Raw genomic sequence first — 14721 nt, 5'->3', positions numbered from 1 at the left:
TTGCTTATACTTGAGATATAAAGAAAATAAAACACTGGTTCCCTCAGACCACAAAGACTAGAAATTCTCCCTGTAAGGGCAAATAACTGCCACAGCTTTGGACTCGCCATTGAAAGCTGTAAGACTCCAAAGCAAAGATAGTATGAAGGCATGTTAGAATTCTGACCTTTAAGACTTTCATTTGGCTGAAAGAAGCCACTAGATGAAGAGTGGACATCTTTAAGGAGAACATCAGAGGGGAAATAATTCATGGTAAGTCCAGTTCATATATGGTCTTCGATGCAGTCCCACAAGTGGGGACTGCGCAGGTGCAGGCCAGCTGTTCGGAACAGGAATTCTACAGCTTTAAGGCTCTAGGATGGGGCGACCCACTCCAAACCAGTCCAAGCCGGCTTTTTCCTGCCAACGTGGGCATGTGATCTACTGAGGTCACTTCCGCCCTCCCTCAGTTCGTTTTTTGCTGCCGCAAGGAACGGACATGTTTCTTCTCAGCTGGAGGTGTTTTTTTCTCATAGCAGTAGAAAAGTTTTAGTATTGTAGTTATAGTTGGAGTTTTTAGTAGTTTGTAGCCTGATAAGGTCATTATGTGCCCTAGTCTGTCGTTTTTGCCAAAAGTTGTTTCAAAATTCCATGTCTCTCAGAGTTTATCCCTTCCAGTGTTTTTTCCTAATCCCCAGAATCAGCGGGAACGGATACTACGCACGCTAGATGTTAGAAGAGTGGTTTTTTTTTACATGGACAGAACACAGTCTTTCAGAAAGGATACAGCCTTTTTTGTTTGCCATTCAGGCCCTAACAAGGGCAAAGCAGCATCGGTGCAAATGATATCTAGATGGGTGGTTTCAGCGATTAGGTTGTGTTACAAGAGTTCAGGAGTGGCACGTCCATTTGCAGTACGGGCCCATTCAACCAGGGCACAGGCAACTTTGGCTGCGTTCCTATGAGGAGTGCCATTGAGGGACATCTGCGCAGCAGCTACCTGGTCCTCCGAAGAGACTTTCGTGAAGCACTATGCGATGGACATTAATGCCTGTTCATCTATGTCTTTGTGCAGGCACATAATCCCTCCATTCTTCCCCGCTGTGAGCTCTTTCGTTGTAATTTTGAGGGCTTGCGGCAGCTCAGGAGAACTGAGGGAGGGCAGGAGTGACCTCACTAGATCACATGCCCACGTCGGCAGGAAAAAGCCGGCTTGGACCGGTTTGCAGTGGGTCACCCCCTCCTAGAGCCTTAAAGCTGTAGAATTCCTGTTCCGAAAAGCCGGCCTGCGCCTGCGCAGTCCCCACTTGTGTGCCTGCACAAAGACCTAGATGAACAGCAGTTACAGGTAACTGCAACTCTATTTTTTCCTCTCTGTGTCACTCATTACAAGTTACCAAACCGTCATGAAACAGGTGGAAACAATAGGAAATGAGAATACAACCTGGCTAGAAACCTAGGTGCTGTGCAGAAGCCTCCAGTAATATCAGTCAGAATTAGCCTTGGATGAGAAGATCAGAAGGCTCGAGGAGATATTGAATCTTCCAATAATCCTGAAGCTGGCCTGATATGCTTTCCCATCAATTATAAGTAATAATCAACAAACCATCACAAATAACTTCAACTATATTTATCATAAGGAAAGCTGGATTAGATCTAGAAGAAGCTGGAGTAAAAATTGGCAGAAGGAACATCAACAATTTGAGATGAACAAATGACACCACCTTTCTGGCAGAAAATAGTGAAGATTTGAAACAGCTACTAATGAAGGTTAAAGGAGAAAGCACCAAAACAGGATTAAATCTGAACATGAAGAAAACAAAAATAATGACTACTGAGGAGTTACACAATTTTAAAGTTGACTGTGAGGAAATTAAAACTGTCCAAGATTTTCTATTCCATGGCTCAATCATCAACCAGCAGGGAGACTGCAATGAGGAAATCAGAAGATTGAGACTTGGAAGAGCAGCTGTGAGGGAGCTAGATAAGATCCTTAAAGATAAAGATGTCTCTCTGGGAACCAAGATCAAGATAATCCAAACAATGGTATTCCCCATTATGATATATGGATGTGAAAGTTGAACTGTGAAGAAAGCTGACAGGAAGAAAATTGATTCATTTGAAATGTGGTGCTAGAGGAGAGTTTTGCAGATATGGATGGCCAAAAAGATAAATAAGTAGGTACTAGATCAAATCAAGCCAGAATTCTCTCTAGAAGCTAAAATGACAAAACTGAGGCTATCGTACTTTGGTCACATTATGAGAAGACAAGAGTCTCTGGAAAAGTCAATAATGCTAGGAAAAGTAGAAGGCAGCAGAAAAAGAGGAAGACCTAAAACGAGACGGCTGGACTCAATAAAAGAAGCCACGTCCTCCAGTTTGCAGGATCTGAGCAAGTCTGTTAAAGATAGAATGTTTTGGAGGTCTTTCATTCAAAGGATCACCATAGGTCAGAGGCGATTTGTTGGCACATAACACACAGACATATTTAAGTCCACTGGAGGATGTTGCAAGGTGTGCAGAAAAGAGTTACTAAGTAGTTTTGTCTTTAACTGTAAGTAATCATAGTGGTCCAGTGATTGGAGGTCACTTCCAAATCACTTATATATTCTTATGAATGCCTTTTGCCTTTTTAAAAATATGCTGTTCACCTTTATTCGTACTTTGGGATATGGTGCATTATAAATTGATGAGCCAGGTTGCCCAAATAAGCTTTTTCTTTGAACAGAAGGATTCTATTCCACATCACACTGCTTTGGAGTCTTTCAAATTTCAGGAGAAATTGTCCATATAACAACAACATTTGATTTATATACCGCCCTTCAGGATGACTTCACGCCCTCTCAGAGTGGTTTACAAAGTACGTTATCATTATCCCCATAACAAGAAACACCCTGTGAGGTGGTTGGGGCTGAGAGAGCTCCTAGAAGCTGTGACTGACCCAAGGTCACCCAGCTGGCTTCAAGTGGAGGAGTGGGGAATCAAACCCAGTTCTCCAGATTAGAGTCCCGCGCTCTTAACCACTACACCAAACTGGCTCTCAGTTTGGCATAGTGAGATGCTGTTTGAGAAACATAAGCTTAATGCTTCTTTAGAAATGCAGTTGCACAGTTCTTTGGATCCTGACCAATATATACATATCAGTATATCTGGTTCTTAACATATCTGATTCTTAATATGGTCCCATCTGTTGATAGTTAAATCAGAGAATGAGCCATGAGACAGATCTTTCTATGAAGCCCTGGGTTGCAGAAAAAACTGAAATGTTTTAAAAAACATAAGGGGTCAAAATCTTCCCAAATATTAGAAAGCCAAAATTCACATCATGATGTCAGTCAACCCACAACACCCTCCTCCCATTTTCCTCCTGCCACTGATTCAAGCAGCAGCAGGGGCCTAGAGGCAGCAGTGGCAGACCTCCTGCTATACTGGGTAAGCTGACAATCCTAACTGGGCATTTTGATACCATGCTATTTGTGCAGCTCACCTAAGTGCAGCAGTGGCTTTGACTTGATGCCACATAACTCACCTGGGCCCAGCCGCAGACTCCACACTTCTGTGCCTTGATTGAGAGTGGTGGTGGCGGCCACCGCACAACTCCCTTGAGCAAATTCTCTACCGTGTGACTTTTGTAACTTTGCCAGGCTTTTCCCAGGGAGAGGTTGCCTGGAGAGGGAAGAATGCTGAGAGCCAGTGTGGTATAATATCTTTAAATATATTTAAATAAATTCATATTTCTGTGAAAAATATGGCACTTTGAGAGCTGTCAGTCATGTCTTCTATGAGAAAAAATGGTGTTCAGAATTTCTGTCTCTGTATTTATCAAATACAGATATAAGAATTAAACACAAACGTGACAATCTCAGAATTCATTTTTAGTGTTTGTACTTGCATTTTTAAGAACCGCAAAGAATTGTTGATGTTCAATCCAGAATACTGTGTTTCCTTGAGCAAAATTGTCTGTATTTGCTACATGAATTGTAACTGCCTTAATGAAAAACACATTTGAAAACTGTATTCAAAATCAATTTTGATCAATATAATAATAATAACATTCGATTTACATACCACCCTTCAGGACAACTTAACGCCCAGTCAGAGCGGTTTACAAAGTATGTTATTATTATCTCCACAACAAACACCCTGTGAGGTGGGTGGGACTGAGAGAACTCCAAGAAGCTGTGACTGACCCAAAGTCACCCAGCTGGCTTCAAGTGAAGGAGTGGGGAATCAAACCTAGTTCTCCAGATTAGAGTCCCGCGCTCTTAACCACTATACCAAACTGACCAGTGACAGTGTAACAAAATATCACTTGACTGCAGTTGTTGGGTTATATTATCATTCTTAAGATTCATTTTCTAAGGGGGAAAGACCCATGAAAATATGACATTGAATACATGCCCGCTCTTTTTTATTGGTTAGTGAACTGAACGGCCTCATCTTAACCCTTGTACTCATCTGAATCTTTTGCTGCTCCAGATTTTCTTATACATGAAAAATTTAAAACAATCATAGGCAGATTCTTTTTCATTCAATATATCTTGTTTGTGTATTCATTAAGGTTTTCTCTCTTTCTTGGATTATTACTATAGGGTAGAGGTGTGCAAAACAAAACAAATGAGCTGGAAATGCACCCAGAAATTGCTGTTTCATTTTGTTTAAGCAGCTTTTGGAATGGTGAACTAAATCCAGGAAACCAAATTCTAATGACATCCTCTCCACAACAAATCGGTGTGCTTCATTTCAGTTCTTACTGTGGAGTGGCAGCAGCAACAGGCAGGCACTGGGCTTGCACGGCAGCATCTTGTTTTTCTTAGTGACATTCATCGATCAGATCCCAAGATTAACTCTGTTGGCAGCAAGGGGGAATATGTGCAGTGCTCATGAGTGCTCTTTTTTCTTCTGATACTGCCTATGCAATGTCTCCCTGCCAATCAGGTCCTTGCAAGGGAAGACCTCCCCCCCCCCCCATCGACTTTGGAAATGTTTGGAAGGGAGAATGTATAGACTTCAATCATAGACAAAAGGTAAACTTATGGGAAAAATAGGTCTGTTTAGGTGGGGTGGAGTGGATTCGGACAATAATGTTGCCTGCCTGAATGCACTTGGCCACGCTGTAACCTATTTGCCAGACAGTTTCCTACCATAATGTGCACCTGCCTACAGTCGCCTTCTTTAGGCGCCGTTGGTGTAACTGAGGAAAAACTTGGTGGATCTATGTTTTAGAGGGAGGACTGTGTTCAGTGTGATTTTGATGCTATTAAATGCAAAAACAGCTGCTTCAAAGAGCCTGGAAGCCCATATTGGACAAGGGCCGAAATTCATGGTAATTTAAAAAAATGGATTAGATCAAAGCCAGCAATGCTCCATCTGGAAAAAACCAATAGCAGTACATAGTTCATTTGGAAACTCTGGATTCAAAAATGAAACACATTTTTTTTCAGTGTACACTGCTACTATAAGCTCACCTCCCAATAATTATATGCATGGAGACTGGTGTGAAAGCAATGGAATTACACATACTGTAATTTTGTTTAGGATTTCCAACCCTTTCATAATATGTTTTTTTCTCTGATAATCAGCTTCCTTTTTTACCAGTCCATTGTTAGGCCAAAAAGCTAATCCAAAATTAAAGTACATATAAATTTATTATATAAAAGTCTATAGGTAAGATAGATAACAGGAATCATGATGGATGTGAATGAGCAAGGACTGAAAGTTATAGGATTTACAGTCCTTATACTTGCCTGGAATTTTAAACAATTATTTTAACCTCTCCAACTGAAGACAAGCAAGAAGTCTTGGTGGATTTCCTTATTTTATTTATTTAAAACGTTCGCTTTCTACCTTTCTCCCCAGTTAGGGTCAGGTAGCAGCAAACAACTAAAAAGAAATCAAAATTAACTTTTTAGAAGTACACACCCAAAAAAGACTTCTTGACGATGAGATGACCCAAGAACACTCTGCCCTGTGTGACACTTACCTCATCCCTATTTAAGCCCCAGTTTTATGTGCAACACATCCTAGGCCTCAGGATCTTTGATGAAATATGAATGTTGCAGTGCAGAAGGATGGAGCCAAGACAGAACCACAATGGTTGTAGCAGGGGGCATGAAAAGCAAGAAGTAGCAGCTAAGGAGCTGTTGCCATCACCTCCATTTATCGGTGGAAGTGCTTAAACAGGTCCTGGAGCCCTTCTTTATTTACTTCATTTACATCCTGCCTTTCCTGCTGAGACAGAAGAAGGATCAGAAGTTCATTACTACTCTCAAGTATTTTCATCTCTTTTTATCTTCTGCAGTTTTTTTTATTCACAAAACTGTTTGTATAATCAGAAATATAACAAAGTTTATGTTGTTGTGCATGAATGCATTAAAATTGGTTGTTTTCCTGGTGCACACATTCTGATAGCTGAGAGCAATCAAATTTATGCTGGGCTTCGCTGTCATGCCCTACTGTATTGAAGTGTCATGCATTGTTTTAAATGATGTCGCAAAACAAGGCAATCATCCTTTTGCTTATTACAGTTTCTATTCAACATAATTAATTTCTAGTAAGTTAGCAAGAAAAAACTCTAATGAATCACAGAATCTTTAGCTTATTCTTCATAATTACTTTTCTTTGACAGTTAATACCCCTAAATCTAATTGCACAATATTAATCGTAACATAAATAATTAGTCATACTCTAATGCAAAGCAGATTTGTTTTTCACCTCCTTCATAAACTTGTATGTCAAGAACTATTTATAAAACTATGCTAGCCAAATATGCCTTTCTTAACAGTTTCTTCTTTTTAATTACAATAACCACATTGTTTTTCAGTTTATGTGCCATGTTACTTTCAATACAGCCACTGTAGAGTAGTTGTATAAAATGTGGTACTTTGAAATATTTTATTCATTTGGTAATCTTATATCTTGTGGATAACAGTTGACAGGGGTCATTTCCTAGAAAAAGAACTGCAGGAACTCATTAGCATAACTCATTAGCATATGCCACACACCCCGACATCACCGGAAGTGTGTCAGAAGGCAACATCCACCCCTCAGGCCCCTTTCGCAAAAGTTTCCAGGTATTTCCTTAAAGCAGAATGAACTCAAAGCAGCGTACCCTCCTCTGAAGAGCCAGCCCTGCTTGTACCCACTCACTCACTCTCTCAAGTCACAAATGAAAATAAAGCAGCATGAATTCCAAGCAGCTTGCATTAGTTTGGAGCTCAGCACTACTCGGCTTGCACTCACTCATTTTCTCTCCCTGCCCCAGTCACAAATGAAAGTAAAAGAGCAGAGCAGAATGAATGCAAGCACCTTGCCTTCCTTTGGAGCCCAGCACCACTCGGCATTCACGCTTTTTCTCCCCCCCTCAACCAGCGCCCAGTCAGAAATGAAAGTAAAAGAGCAGAGCAGAATGAATGCACGCAGCTTGCCTTTCTTTAGAGCCCAGCACCACTTGGCATTCACTCCGAGGAAAAGGAATCACGTGGGCGGGGCCAAAACCCACGTGACCTCTTTTTAGAGCTACCGGAACGCCGTTCCTGTGCGTTCCAGCTCCAAATGAGCCCTGACAGTTGAATATTTTCATTTATTTAAACTTGTAAGATAAACCATTTAAATGTTTCAGGGAACATGAACAATATTTATAAAAAAAATACCTTCTCAAATTAAAATCACTTGTAGCTCACTCTGGTCTTTAGACTGAAAAAATTATCGGCTTAACTTTGATCACCAAAAGCCAGCCCAGAGCTTTTTTGCTTGGGCTTCTGAAAAATGCCAATTTGTTTTTTTTCTTGTATCTGAGGAAAGGAGCTCGGCGGTTGCAGGGCAGCAAAGGAGAATGTGTTCCCATTTATAGATTTTATGTAGAAATGGAATAATTAAGAGGGCATTCTCTAGGCAAAAGCTGGAGAATCAGTAAAATTCACTCCAGTGTCCTGTTCCTAGGAAGCTAGAGTGTTCTGAACCACTCAAAGAACAATACCATATCTAAACCTTAAGCCTAAATCAAGAAAAAAAAGGGTCTTGATCCTCTTAATTTGGGAGGCTGTTTCTGAAATGTAGATAGTATCATAAGACACCAATAAAATAATTAATTCATTATCACTTCAGCTTCCAGAATGTTATATTTCTGCATGGACTCATCCTACCTGGGTGAATTTTATCATGGATGACTGTGTTCACTATGAGTTGGGATGTCCTTTAGCACAATGTTAGTACCTCAGTCTGCTGTGAGCCCATATCTAAGAGCCATATCTGTTAGTGGTTAAGCAAGTCATTTGACCTGAGCTAAAGTGCCTACTAGCAACTAAATCCACTGACAAAAAGTCTCTACTCTGGTGCCCATCTCACCAGGTCAATGCCTGTTCTCCCAGCAGCAGTCCATATCATTCAACTTCTAGCCTTGTCAGTTGTATTCCTAATTTAACACAAACTGCTAGCCACTTTAGTGAAGTGTTTTTCCTTCAGGAGTAAAATTACTACACCAATTTTGAAGGCTGGCAGCTGCCCCGGCCCATCATTTTAAGCAGTAGGTTCTGGCTTGAAAGTAGATCTGCAGACCCTGATTGTGAGGAAATATTCCATCCTGTCATGCCCCTCACACCTGTGTTAGTTCAACCTTTGTTCTTTTCTTCTTTTGAAAAGCAACTCAGTAGGGATAGCAGCTCTTTGTCCCCTGAGAGAAAGAAGCAGTTGTATTGCTCAGGAATATCTTGTAAAGGAATTTATTTCTGCACTTTCATGGATGTGGAGAAAGGTTAGACAAGTGCGTGCATTTCCTCTACCATTTACTTGCTCTCTATATTCCTTTTTTTTTTTTAAGTTGACATACATTCGTTTTTCGGAGACATGAAATGTTATCTGAAAGGACTGGTGTACGCAGTCATGCAGGCAGTTTGAGTGTAAACATGATTCTTTAACAACTGTATGTTTTTGCAAAATTAATACCTGTCTTTAAAATTCTGAGAATTCTTAAGTATAGAAATAAGCAATAGCATACAAAATGCTATAATGTTGTCTCTAAATAAGTAATTTTTTACCTTTTAGTTTTGTGATAACCTATAGACGATTGTCGTCATAACTTTAGGGAAACTCATTTAGATGCTGATTCAACATATCAGATTCCTGCAACTCATATAATGCCTTGAGCTAAGCCTTTGCAAGCTTCCCACTTTTGTCTTGCAGAAGAAACTCTGCACCATAGGCTGTGTTGTTAATATAAGCCATGAGGCAAAATTAGTGTAAAGTTTTATTGCTGTCCTTTTGAAGAATTTTTCCAGAAGCAGCAATCTAATGGTCAGGTGCTTCTGAGGCAGATAGCCCAGCAAAAAACATCTTTGTGGTGGTCTTAGTGGTGGTTGGAGAGTGCCGTCAAGTCATAGCTGACCTATGGTGACCCCCCCCCCCAGTTGGATTTTCATGGCAAAAGTCTAACAAAGGTGGTTTGCCATGGCCTGCCTCTGCAACTCTGATCTTCATTGGAGTTCTCCCATCCAATTACTAACTATGGCTGACCCTGCTTTTCTGACAAGATCGGGCTTGCCTGGGCTATCCAGGTGAGGGAAAGCTTTTAGTACTAGTGATTTTCCTGTGAAAAACTTTGTGAAAAACATATACTCAAACAAATATATCAACTGTTGTAAAACGTATCTATGCCTAATTGATCATAGAGTCAATATCGTTTTCTAAAAACACCTGGTTGATAATTTTATTGGGTCCATTTAGGTTTACGGGGTCTTGTTTGTGATGATGTTAACAACCGGGTTTCAGATTACATTAATGCTAGGTAAAATGCTTAGAGTATTTATAATTTAATGCATAACTATTGGAGTAGTAGCAAAACAGTCAAAGAAAAGATAGTTATGGGTGTGTTTAGCACTAAAATATTGGAATGCCATCATAAAGCAAGGTCTGTCTAAGGATGCTTTGTAATAGAATCTCTGACAACTTGATTTCTTTGCCCTGTATAGCTGAAAAGATTTTATGCACCATGGGTGCAGAGTTAGTTCAGACAGTCGGATTTTGGCATAAATGTGCAAAACATACTTGAGTGACAAGTATAATATCCAGTGATCCTCACTGTGCATTAGAGGAGGTTTTGATCCCTCTTATCCTACTGTTTAGATCACTGGGTACCTGGTTTGATATTTTTCTGCAACACAGTATAAAGATATTTTCTGTGGTTTAAAATATAAGTTGAATGCTGAAAATACTCATCGGATGGCAGAGTAGTATTGATAAGGTTGGCACAGTAATGATGTTTTCACTTAAATGTTAGGTATACTCTTGCCACCTGGTAAGTTTTAAGCCATGGTTTATCTTTTTCCATGTGTATATCTTATGCCATTGTTTCAGCAGCTCCCAGTACTAGCCAATGGGCAATTTTAAATTTGCATGGTTTTAATTGGATTAAATGCAAATGAAGAATGATTGTGGATTCTTTTACCTAGGACCTCTTTCTCCCTTCCCCTGTGGAGAGAGAGCAAAGTATTTGAGGTCATTGTTCTCTGTGGGTGATTCCGCATGAATGGTTTTCCCTGCTTCAGCTTCTAAATGACCTCGATTTTTTCTTGTGTTTCCACACGTGGGAAGGCAATCCTAGCAGCAGATTCGAAGTCACTGCACGTTTTGTCCGTTTTTTTTCCATCCTGCTTTCCCCCGACTTATTTGTCCATGCGCAGCAGATTAGGGATTTTAATCATGCAGAATTCTTTATCCGATATTCTCCCCACCCTTGCCCTTTTCTCTCACCCTTCGAATCAACTTAATTTGATTGGCCAATCATGTTTTCTAAGCTACACCCACTACCCTTTCCCTTCCCTTCTTTTTTAAAAAAAAAAAATGTAAAAAAACGTTGCAACGTTTCTACAAATCTATGCAGAAACATATCCTGTGTCACATGACAACACCTGACCAATAACGGGTCCATTTTACAACATGCCAAATTTGTTACTTGTTGCTCGCTGACAGCTGACAGCTTCTGAGGTAGAGTGAAAGTGTGATGGAGGGACTTCAGCGTTCAACTAGTGGTCTAGGCATTTCATGGAGGGAGAAAGAGACCGTCCTCAACACAACACCTATCACTAAACCACACTGCTCACGAAGAAAGCGGGAAAGATAGACGCGGGGTCATTGGTAACAATTTTCCCTCCAAATGTCAATAGCCAATACTCTTCCACAATATCGGCGGGAAGTGCTCTGGCCTATCCAATATGTTTATTTGATGCAACGTTTATGTGTAGCAACGTTTTTTTGTGAGAAATTTTTTTCTAATGTGTTGGTTTGATGCAACGTTTATGTGTAGCAATGTTTTTTTGGGGATTTTTTTTTTAAAAAATGAAGATGTGCATCATTCGACACTTCCCCCGGAAAAAGCAATGAGGAATCGATTTTTATCCTGTCAAAAATTCCGCATGATGGACTTTGAGCTGATGAAATGTGCGAAACAAAAGCCTAATGTGGAATCGGGGAGAAGTGGATTCGTAGGACTCCACCGCGGCATGACTGCTCAGAAAGTCCGATCAAAATTGATCATGCAGAATCCTCCTGTTTTATTGCAGCCCTGAAGGGTTTGAGTGGTGTGCTGATTGTTCTCTTCATTGATTCTGCTTACGTAAACATGTGCATAATATAATTGATTTGTCTCTATATGGTTTGTGAAATAAGATTTTCATCCAGCACTCCCCGTCCCCAAATACAAACCAAAACGACAACAAAAAATACAATAAGGTTGTCAGGAAATTTTGACCTAGAAACTTGAATGTAATAGAACAAGATAGCCTAACACAAGCAAAATGATATTTTTAACAGGCCTGAGAGGTGTGCACTAGAATGTTTAATTCACCCAAGCATAGATTTCAACATTTAGTTGTCACAGAAATATATTTTTTAATTTTATCTATTTCTTTATTTCTAGTCTGCTGCTGAACAGGCCAAAGCTAGATTACAACTGGTTCTTGAAGCTGCTGGTAAGTAAAGGTACATAAAGATGTGAAAGGAAAAGTCTGAGGGTTGAATCATCATTTTTCTGACGATGGACAAATTATAGTGGAACAACTGGGTGCCATAGTGAAGTGTGGGCAATTTCATTTGATTTTTTTTAAAATAAGATTTTATTAATACAATAATACATTCATAACATGATAAGAACAAGAACAACTAAGATGATGTGCAATTTTTATGTGTGCGATTTTTATATCATGTCCTCCATTACGATGTGCTCCTACATTAGTTTTCTTCCAGAAAAGATGCAAGGCTGTTCTTTTCAGACAGGAATTTAGCAAATAACGAACAGTGAGGAAAAGAGTGGTCATGGTTTTAATTTTTGTTTTTTAATTATAGGCTGCTGCTGAGGCCTTTATATGCCTCCATGAGCCACTGTGGTCGGTGCAAAAAATGGCATTTAAATATTTAAATCAATCAGTTTTGTCTCTGCTTAGTGCAGCCCCTCCATACATCATGGTATTTTGTCTGTGCTTCTTTCCCATCTCAGAGCATAGACTTTTGAGTGGGGAAGGAGGCTCACAGGATGCAGGGGTATAAGGGGAAGGTGGAGAAAAGTCTACCACCATGAATGCTTCTGTTTCCAATTTGTAGAATGTTTTGATGCTTATTATGACAGCAAGATAACTGTGGTAGCAGATAACTGTGGTAGCAGAACTGCATTTTGAATGTAGAAATTAAAGTCAGCACAGATATAGTAACAGTTTAATCAACATTTGCTTCTTCCTGTGGACATGGTAGTGCAGGGTTCCCAAGCCTTTATGAGCCTGTGGGTCCTTTAGAAGTCTGAGATAGGGTGGTGGACGCAGACACAAAATGGCTACCAGAGGAGGCAGAGCCAGCCACAAAATGGCTGCCATAGCTTACCTTCAGTCACACAATGAAGATACTTGTTCTGTGGTGATAGCTGCTTCCAGAGGAACATCTTTAAAATAAGCATAGCCAATCACATCTCTAGTGGCCAGTCAGAAGGCCTGCTGGGCCAAAGCTCCTTCTGGCTCTGTCCATTTTCTAAAAACAGTTGGTGAGTGCCAGGAAAGGTGTTAGTAGATTCAATGATGCTCTCCAGCACCCTACTGGGGACCCCATGATAATGTATAGTTTCACATTTGTATAACTACTGTTTCTAGTTTACAATACAACATTGGGGAACTGCAGGTTCTTCATCTGAACATCTTAATAGCAGAAGGACATAGAAGTATAAAAATCTATAATACATTCATATTCTAGTATCCTCTATCCTGTGGAATTTGTGTGTGTGCCTTGTATTTAAAAACAATGTTGTATTTAATGTATATTAACATTTATCCAAATTATAGTTTAATTTACGCATTCAGATTTATCTTATATGTATCATATGATGAAATATGCGAATTTGTACTTTTAAAGATATTTTTGAAACCTTTTGTTTAAAGCAAAACTTTTTTCTATTACTATTGTTTGCAAATATTCACATTTTCCAGTGTAGCATTTTATATGCCATAGTTTCAAATATATGCATTGTTCTTCCATTCTTTTAATATGTATTTGAAGCATATAATTATAAAGTAGATGTGACAGGGCAGACCTTGAAAAGCACAATTTGTTTATACTGCTCTGAGCTGTCACACCTCATTTTTTAATTTAACACCTAGAAAATGTATTAAAGGTACTATGAGTTTTATGTCATTGCGATCAGAAGCCTGTACATTTCAAGGCATATTGAAGTTTTTATGACACTTTTTAATTTAAAAAAAACTTACACTTGGAGTTAAACTTAAAGGTCTAGATTACTCATCAATGAGTTGTATGATTGGAAATGCATTAGTTATTCAAACAATCTGAAATCCTATTTCATTTAAATGTTGGAAAGGCACATAAAATGCATATGGATTGCTATTGTACAAATAAAAGTTATATTTAGCAATGGCAACCATGGAACTTCACTTGCTTGTGTAATCCTTGCCCCTCCTTTTCTTGTGTGGCAAGATAAGTTGTTATTTCCGAGTTTGTGGCAAACCATAGAGTTGGTTCTAAATTCTGTGCCCAGAAGCCCTAATTATCTGCCTTTCGCTGCAGCCAGAAATGCCCCTTGGGAATGCTGCTCCTGGTTGACAAGGTCCCCCAGGAGTAGAAGATGGGGGGAGTTGGATGTCTGCAACAGCAGGCAGGGAGTCAAAGAAATTTACCCCTCTCCTTTTCTGTAGGGATCTTTTCCACAGGATCCAACCTGCAGTGTGCAGTTACATATGAAGTGGCAAACGATGGTTTGCTTATGTCCTCCAGACCAGGATTCTGAAAATAGAACAAACCACTGTTTGGAATCCTGGTTTGCAAGCAAGTGGAAAGCCTTGTTTTCTAGTTTGGTGTAACAGTGAACTGTGGTTTGCCTCAAACCTGCACAAGAGGGCAGCAGGGAACACAGTAATGACAGTGTAGGTTCCTCAAGGCTTCATGCTTATTCATGTAGTAGCAATCTGTGGATGGTTTGTATGTCTGAATCAAGTGCATGTTTTGTAATAGCTTTGGGTGATGTTCTTTATGGATCATATTCTGGGGGAAATGAAGGCTTTTGTGTACATCTAGTCTGCGTATTCCTTTAATTCCATAATTAAATCAAATAATTGCTATATAAGAGCCCCGTGGTGCAGAGTGGTAAGCTGCAGTACTGCAGCCCAAGCTCTGCTCACGACCTGAGTTCGATCCTGGCGAAAGCCGAGTTCAGGTAGCTGGCTCAAGGTTGACTCAGCCTTCCATCCTTCCGAG

At 39.8% G+C, this 14721-nt stretch overlaps 1 protein-coding gene across 1 annotated transcript in view; it reads left to right on the top strand.

Moving 5' to 3' along the window:
* Positions 1 to 14721, top strand: part of RSRC1 (arginine and serine rich coiled-coil 1) — a 304072-nt gene that overhangs the window by 156864 nt on the left and 132487 nt on the right. Inside the window, exon 6 of the mRNA XM_054983579.1 lies at positions 11891 to 11942. Coding sequence (XP_054839554.1) covers positions 11891 to 11942 — 52 coding nt within the window. The remainder of the gene's footprint in view (positions 1 to 11890; positions 11943 to 14721) is intronic.

The sequence above is a fragment of the Eublepharis macularius genome, chromosome 6 (assembly GCF_028583425.1).
Source record: "Eublepharis macularius isolate TG4126 chromosome 6, MPM_Emac_v1.0, whole genome shotgun sequence".
Classification (NCBI taxonomy): domain Eukaryota; kingdom Metazoa; phylum Chordata; class Lepidosauria; order Squamata; family Eublepharidae; genus Eublepharis; species Eublepharis macularius.
This window is presented reverse-complemented; position numbering and strand designations above follow the sequence as displayed.